General features: G+C 49.2%; 1 protein-coding gene across 1 annotated transcript in view; it reads right to left on the reverse strand.

The window, feature by feature from the left end:
• Window positions 1-5,167, reverse strand: part of LOC113204500 (rho GTPase-activating protein 7) — a 90,037-nt gene extending 84,870 nt beyond the window's left edge. Inside the window, exon 1 of the mRNA XM_052264752.1 lies at window positions 3,803-5,167. Within this exon, the coding sequence (XP_052120712.1) occupies window positions 3,803-3,917 (115 nt within the window). The 5' untranslated portion in view covers window positions 3,918-5,167. The remainder of the gene's footprint in view (window positions 1-3,802) is intronic.
• Window positions 5,168-8,590: the final 3,423 nt, after the last annotated feature.

Raw genomic sequence — 8,590 nt, forward strand, 5'->3', positions numbered from 1 at the left:
CTCTCTCTCCCTCTCTCTCTCTCACACACACAGACACTCCTTCTCCTTGTTTCGCTCGCCGCTATCAGAGAAAGCAGCACAGACGAGCGCGCCCCTACCCCTCCGAGTGGGCACCCGCAGGTCGCGAGCGTGTATGTGTGTCCAGTGCCCCGTCCTGCTACAGGCTGTTGCTAAACCCGGTAGCATCTAGAGAAGTAGCTACTGAACACATTTTACAGAAGAGTCGAGATTATCAGCACTTATACAGAGGGGAGGGGTGTAGCCAAGAGGGTGCAACAAGTCCCCTTCTTCGGCCGAGTCTTCAGCTGTGTCCAATGCAGCACATCTTGCCACTAGCAACACTGCTTCCCCATGATTTATCCGCTTGCAGGCCGGGCAGGGCGCAGGGCTGTGCTGTGCCACGCTTGACTTCGCACAAGCAGTTCCGTTTCACTGATATTTATACGGCCGTGCTCAACGCCCCACCGGGGCGGCGGGGTGCGGCGCGGCGCTGCAGTGACAGCCCGGTAACGTCGTATCTCCCGGAGCGGGACTTCAGAGATGGCCCAGTCTCACGGGTGTAGAGGCGAGGCATGGGAGCCCAGGCCGTGCAGTGCCGAGCCAGACTAGGCACTGATCTAGGCTGAGATTGGGCCGAGGAAACGCAAAGAGCCATACAGCATCCTAGGCCGGCGCACCGAGTACACAACGGACGGATGACCCAGTGCAGCAGGAAGCGGGCCGTGCGGGCGCACACTGCCCACGCTCGGTGGGGAGACAATGATTTGCACACGACGGCGGATATGGGACAACACCACGCGCTTCGTGTCCTACCCTGTCCTGTCTCCCCCTCTTCCCCTCACCCACGCGCCCAACTCGGCGCCTTCATTTCGAGCGCGAGCGCTTTCCCGCCGTGCTTCTCAGCACTCACGACTTTCTGCCACGAGCAGACGACCACACGGCTCGCATAGAGGCTTACGGCATGCTCGGGGAAAATAGAAGGAGGCAAGAACTCTGAGTTGGTGCAGTAAATAGGCAGAGCTTAAACCTTATTTCATTTGGCGTTGCCAAAGGGTTTGTGACAAGGTGCAATAATGGCAAGTGCTCTAAGATCACTTCAAATTTTGGAGCGCGCCCTCCGCTGCACACAGTTCTGCTTCACAAGTGCCCTATACAGTGCTGTTGTAGAACGCCCGCGCATGGAGCTATAGGCAAGCTAACTGACAGAAGAGTGTGTTTGGCTGCCTACCACCACGGCGGTCACCACACGGCCAAAACCGCTTCCTGGTTTTCATGAAAGAACCAAGACGTGTCTTATGGAAGAAATGCATGGGGACGACTTGGTTTTACCATCGCTTAGCAACGGTTTTCCCTTGATAAACACATAGCCTCGCACATAGCAGTGGTTGGCGACAACGCACAGAGGAGTCGAGGACTTATTTTCAGCCGTTTTCACACGGCATGCGAGACTTGCCCAGGCACACATAACTCAATTTAAGTTTAGGGACCGAGCCGTGCCATCCAGTGTACCCAAGGTCCCAGTCTTTGCCAGCAGAGAGTTTTGCAAGAAGTCCTTTGCTGATCCCTACTTACAAAGTTATACTGCCACACAGAGAGCGGGTCGCACAGGGCAAGGCATGCGACAAGCAGAACGCAGGCCTGACTTCGGCAAAAGACTGCGCACGGTATTGATACGTATGAACTTAAGTAGAACCCCTTAAAAGCACTGAAGCAGAAAATGTCTATGAATTGATGAAAAGAAGTACAAATGCCCACCTTTTCTTGTGTATTTATTTCATTTCTTAAGTAATTTTAATCTATCGGGCATGAGATTATTAAGATCAAGAGCAAACTTCTTGTTTCCGGTGGGTTTTGGGGTGTCAGCATTGCCTTTTCACTATCGTTAATTGCCCGTCACATTGAGCAGCTCTCTCTGTCTCTGTCTATCTCTCTCTCTCTCGCCGCCCAATCCCAGTCCGTGGCTGAGCTCGACGACGACGACGTGACCGCAGCATCAGCCCCAGCTGCAAAACCCTCCAACCCCTGCATGAGACCTCATCATTTAACCGCTCCCACCCCTACCCCACCTGCCACGCCGCATATGCCCTCAACTCGCTCACCCCAGTCTGGCACGGCACACATCAGCGCTGAAAGACGCGCCGAGCGGAAAGACAACTCAACCACCCTCTTCTCCTAGCCCCTTTCCCCCTCTTTCGCCCACTTCCCAGCACTCATCATCAAAATCCCTCGCCCGCCCAACCTAGTCTCGTCTCCCTCCAGCCACACCGCGGATTCGCTTACTCTCTACTGCATCATGTCTCCAGGGTCCATTTATATTTATTGAGCGCATGCACGACCGGCAGGAAAAGAACCTAGGAGAGTAGGGCCTTTAAGGTTGGAGTAAGGGTAAGGACCAGGAATGGGTTCAGGTCAGAGGAAAAGGGGAGGGGGGGGGGGGCTGGTAGGGGGTTGAGGGTGGATGAAGGCGGGAGATAGTGTCCCATCGACTTTACAGGGGGTGTATTTCTGTCGATTGCAGCTTCTGTACTGCTATAATTGGGATGGGCAAGTCAGATCGATTACCCAATATGAACGAAAAAAAAGGAGCAGGAACGCTTTGAGCGGCAGTGAGAAGGAAAAAGTTTAAAAAAAAAAACAACAAGGAATTGACACTGAACATTACTGATCAAATATTGATGTAGGAGCCAAGGAAAGGCACTTAGTTCTTTGGGGCAGAAGCTGTAAAAGGACTTTTACATGTCCAATGACCATAAGGGCATGGCAAACATGTTCGACTTCTCAGCCTTTATAAGATAAAACGAGATAACATAAAAAGGAGCCCCTGGAAGTCGGGAACACACAAGCTCTAAAACTCCCTCAGATTCAGATACGCTCCTGCATAGGGGAGGGGCTCTTTTGGATCAACGGTTTGTAAATGTCCGAAGCAACCGCAATAGTAAATTTAGGGTGTGTTTGACATTTGCGCCAGGAGGCCAAATCGTATAGACGAAAATCCCATATGAACTTGTATTGTCCATAGCTAAAATCTGTTAACATGCTTAGCTGACGCACTTTAATTCACCACTATTAACAGCTTTCTTCATTTTAGCGTATTAAAAAATTCGTAAGCTGAGCATGTTTATGGATTTTAGTAATAATTCTTTAGGCAGGCAGTTCAAGCGTGACTAAAAATTCGAAAGCTGAGCATGTTTACAGATTTCAGTAAAAATATTTTAATGCGCTAATATGAAGAAATTGGTTTATACTGGCGAGTTAAAAGGTGCGTAAGCTGAGTATATTTACAGGTATGAGCGAAAAAGTTCTAAATATTTTAGTGGGTAGACTTTTGGAGCGCTTGCGAGCCCAGACAAGCCAAGCCAAAGGCATCAAAAGGTTACCCAAACCTAATAATAAAATAAGAGATTGTCAAAAACTGGGCGGTGTATTGTTGCGGTAAAAGTCACGTACCACCAAAAAAATTAAGGCCAACGGGGCTTTATGGAACGACCTAACGAAAAGCCTGTAGATAGTTGAGTGCTCAACAAGTTCCCTGGCGCTTAGGCAACTCAACGCGCCTGGCTGCCCGATTGGTCTGAGAATGGTGGGGCGGCATCGGGCGGCATGCTGCTGACCGAGGCTGAATATGGGACGTGTTGCGTCCCTGTCCCTTGCCTTTCTCACCCCTTACCAGAGTAACGCATTTAATTACTCTTTTACAAGGTCGCGCTGGTCGCACTCCATCAGTTTTAACAAATAGCACAATAACTAGAGAGACCCAATGGGAAAACACGCATGCCCAAGTGCCATGTGTCCACACACTCACCTGCTATCTTGCGCTCCCGCAGCTTCCGCCAGAACTGCTCTGCCTTCCGCATTGGCCAGCGCTCCGCTCGGGTGCTGAGGCTCCGGAAGAACTTGTAGTCCTTGAAGTGGGACATCTGCTCAGCTGGAGGACGCGCGTTCGCGCGTCTTAGTGCACCAGCGCATTGCTCACCGACTTAAGACGACTTGGGCCCTTTTAGGATGCGTTAGCAGAACTAATTCTGATTGATTCTAATTCTGATAGCACTTTCCTGGATACAGGCAGTTCTTCTGGCATTACTAGCCTTTCATTCGATATGAGTACGCGCACACAGTCTTTAGAGAGTCTTTATAATGTAGTACTTAAAATACTAAAGAATTTCGTCCGCTGAGGATGCACTAATCTAAGCTAAAAAGTCTTATCGGGTGCATGGGCCAGTTAGTCTTCTAATTGCGTGTCTGTTTGGCCGCAAACCTTGACCCTGCCCACGACATCAGCCTGAAGAAACATGAAATGCACATTGTGCGATTATTGACAAGACTACCATCAACGCCATGTGGAGGTGTGCTAGGACTTGACGTCATCACATTGCTGATGGTAATATGTAAACCAAAGGCAACACAATGGCAATAACATTTCCCCATAAACATGGAAAACGTTTTAATTTTCCACAGTTTGATGAGCTATTCTGTTGTTGTTTGATTGCGACAAGAAATTGATCCGCCATAAACTCAAAGCCCTTTATTGCCACTCTGAAATATATATGCCTGCACACAACATCCTAGCTGGCGATGATGAAAGTCACCTTAGAGTAGGTTGGGTGTAGGGACCCCGACAGATAATCTAATTAGAGGGGTTGGGGAGAAGGAGGAACTGTGAACATCACAGACGAGCAACGAGCTAGCTCCACCAATTACGCACGGGAGACTCGTCGTTAAAATTACCGCGAGGTTGACTCGGCAGCTCGACATGGCACACGCCGCCCACCACCCTCATCCATATCGCAAAAACCAATTTGAGAATCCTCACAAGTCGAGCAAAATTAAAATGTCACAAATAATTGAAATGAAATTGAGCTTTAGAAGCTTCCAGAGCCGAAAAAATGTCTGGTAATGATCCAGTTTAAATCAACTGCTCATTCACAAGCTCTTACTGTATGAGGAATAGTGATGGACCGTGACGTGCCACTGTTTGGGAGGTAGGCAGGCAGCAATTGTGCATGTGTATTAGACATGTATGTTGCTGTCACTGCCGCCGGCCGGGCCCGGACCACATTGTCCCGCGTATCGGAGAGTCTCCATACACCGGCCGCTGCCAACGCTGCCGTTTCTCGCCACCCCTTGCGTGACACTTGCTGCTGGCTGGTGGTGATGCCGCCCGAGGTGACAGCTGATAAGGGCAGATCATCAGACGAAGCAAACTTCTTGGTCGGACAGGCGAGACAGATGGGGTGGGAGAAAGGATGGGGGTGGCATGGGGCGGCAAGGAGTGGGAGAGAGGAGAGAGAGAGAGAGAGAGAGAGAGAGAGAGAGAGAGAGAGAGAGAGAGAGAGAGAGAGAGAGAGAGGGGGGGGGAAAAGGGGGGGGGGCATGGAGAGTAAGAGGGAGAGAGCATTGAAATGGCAAGCTGATAAAACCATATGATTTGATTAGTCCAGGGTTGATTATGAAAATATGATTGACCCAACACTTACACTCACCTAGTTGCAACCAAGTTTTTGGTTTGCATCTATGGAATATTCTTACTAAATAGGAAGGATTACTTTGTTCCGAAGCAAATGTGTGTGTGGTGTGATAAAAATCGCGTCCATTCTTGCAACAAAATTGTATCTTCCCATTTAATGTGTTGGGTCAGAAATAATTTCATGGTACCTCTAAATCCTATCATACCATACCGCTTGCCATTTTTCTCAGGGTCGGAAATGATGCAGATTTTGAAGAAGCCCTGCAAAATTTCTTTGCCAGTGCTAGTAGGCTACAGCTTCAGCCTTCGCAGCACAATGTTAACATTTTTGTTGTAACTGTACGAGACTTTTACGGCAGTTCATTGATAAACACACAATGTCGTTTCATGACGACGAAGCCGACCGTCATGTTGAGATGTCTCACGGCATTGTCATCCTGAGTAACGAAATGTGCTGTTTTGAAGTAAAATGAAATTGCTAACAAGCGAAAATACCTTCGTATGAAACGCCATACGTATCGAACATTTTAAAGTGTAAGAATACAACAACAGTGCCAAGACAATTACAGTACAGTCTTGATTACAAGCAAGTTAATTAGATATAAAGAACAATTCTTAACCTTTTCATAAACATTTATAATTAAGTCAAGGAGAAACGCCAAACGTTTCATTAAGTAGCGATGTAAGGACCACATTTCAAATGTCCAGAAGAGACGGGTAAAACCAAGTCACAAAACTTTGGCACGTCCCACGGTAGTGGTAAAACAAGTCAACTTGTTACGGAAAAACACACTGGGTAACGCTGACAGCTGAGTAAGCCACTGGATTGATCACGTGACGGACGAAAAACGGCACAATGACACAAAACGGCAGGATCGTCACAGCCTGGTCATAGTAGCGTCACGCTTTCGTAACGGGACCACTAAATGACACTCAAACAGAAAGTAATAAGGCATCGCGTAACGGCGTGTGACAACGTGTGACGGCGTGTGACGGGACGTCACACCGTCCCGTGCGGCGAGCGGCAGCAGGCGTACGCCCGTCGGCAGAGACGCGCCAAGCCCGACTGCCTCACTGCAGGCTGCTCCACGCCGGGCCGATCCACCCTCTATAGCTGGGGGTGGGCCTCCACGCGGTGCCACGCCACTCCATCCAGCCGCCCAGCGAGCGCTGGAGCCGGCCAGAGCCAAAGGGTTGGCAAGAGCCATGGGCCAGGGATTCGGGAGGGTCGCTTCGGTGTACATAATAGGTTAATTCTTACCGTGTTCCAGGAGTCCATCACGCAAAAATGCGGTACGTACACTTTTTAGGCAATATCTTTTAGACGGGGGCCATCATCGTGACATACTCAGGCTTGTTTGATGGCCTAGTAAGTGCTTTAGAAGCGTATTTAAATGGCATATACAAAAATATAAAACTTATATTTTATATAAACTCCCATTTTCCATTGTTTTTATTCTTTTGCAAATGCTATTTAAAGACACTTTTAAAACTTGAACTGGGCCATCACACAAACCCAAATATGTCAAGATTGCTGCCCCCACCTACAGAAGCGAGGCGAGGTGAGCCTACAAAGTAGCTGTACCCCTTTTTTTTTGCGAAACGCCCTTCTGCCGTGTTCCGTGTCACTTCAAAACGCGTCGCAAGTATCTCACAAAGTGAACCGTTTCAGTTGACACTTCCGGAAACAATTTCTTAATCAAAACAGTCTCACTTCTCAAGAGCACTGTTATTAAAAAAAATTCGCAGTAGTTTTACAACTAAGCGTCATGATGTATGATGATGATGGATGCATCGAAAAATGATTTCAAATCAGGTGCGTAAGCTGATGAACTCAGCCGTACAGTGAATGCTATAAATCGCCATTAAACTGACTTGATTTATAGTATGGGTGAAGATCCATCTTCAGTAACTAATGGTTCCATTGACGGAGTTGCACGAACTTTTGTCAACAAGTGTTTTGACTTTGGTCTAGTCTTGTAGTGAGTCTTTTGTTAGTATGACTTAACATTCGCATTGCGTGTTGGTTGCTGTGATGTCAAAGGAGACTACAAGACCAGCCAAGTAACTTTAACAAAAACTGGTGCTATAACTTTAAAAGAAGAAAGAAAGATGGTTTCCTGTAACAGGGAGAGACAGACAAAAGTGCAGGCTGACGGAAGGGATGTAGGCTGTGCGCGAACCGCTAACAGGTGGGAGCGACGTTCCGAGGAAACGCCTTCCAGAGCAGAGAGTTTGCTCTGGCCTGATATAAATTCCCTTTGAGGTGGAGGGGAGATGAGGGCCGGGCGAGGTCAAGGGAGGCGAGTAGCGGAGAGCGGGGAGGTGAGTATGGATGGAGACGCCCCAACTCACCCTGCTTTGATCCCGCCCAAAGTGTCTATCAGCCATTCATCAAGCCACAGCGCAGAATGAGGCTGGATAGACGGACAGGGCGCGGCGTATACAAGGACACAAGAGGGGCGCTGCCGACTTGAGCCATGTTTCCCCCACCAAAACCGCGACAGTTATATAAAGACGAACACGTCGAACAGAGGTGAATGCACATACGCCAATATAACGCCTCCACCAAAACCTCTGAAGAAATAATGAGAGCCATGGTGGTTCCAATTTTGTTTTGTAAAAGTCATATCATTGTGAACAAACGGGCCGCGCCCACTGGACCACCCCACCACATCCGTGGGCTGCTCTGCTAACACAACTTTTATTACAGCTGTTATGGTTTCGGTCTGTCGCGTTGTTGGTCCGCGTTGGTCTGAGCGCGGAAGGGTGGGAGTGGAGAGGTGTCGGACGCCCTTTTTGTTCCGCATATTGATTTGAGCCTCGCGAGAGCACCGACGCGGGACTCGAGTGAGTGCGCGTAAAGCGCATCCAGGAATGAAAATGACCTACTTTCCGACTGCCACCTGGCGCGCTGTTCTCCCACCCCACACCATATCTCCTTTTCACTTGGCCTGAAAGAACCAGGCCACAAATGACCAGAGGTATTTCGGTCCGGCCGGAGCCGACCCTAGCGGCTAAGCCCTTCCATGTCATGCGCGGTGGGCATGTAGGGCTGACGCCCCCCCCCCCCAAATCCCCTCCATCTAGGGGCGTTGTGACCCCGGTGGGGCCATACACTCTAGC

The sequence above is a fragment of the Frankliniella occidentalis genome, unplaced genomic scaffold (genome assembly GCF_000697945.3).
Source record: "Frankliniella occidentalis isolate FOCC.00 unplaced genomic scaffold, Focc_3.1 Scaffold21, whole genome shotgun sequence".
Lineage (NCBI taxonomy): Eukaryota > Metazoa > Arthropoda > Insecta > Thysanoptera > Thripidae > Frankliniella > Frankliniella occidentalis.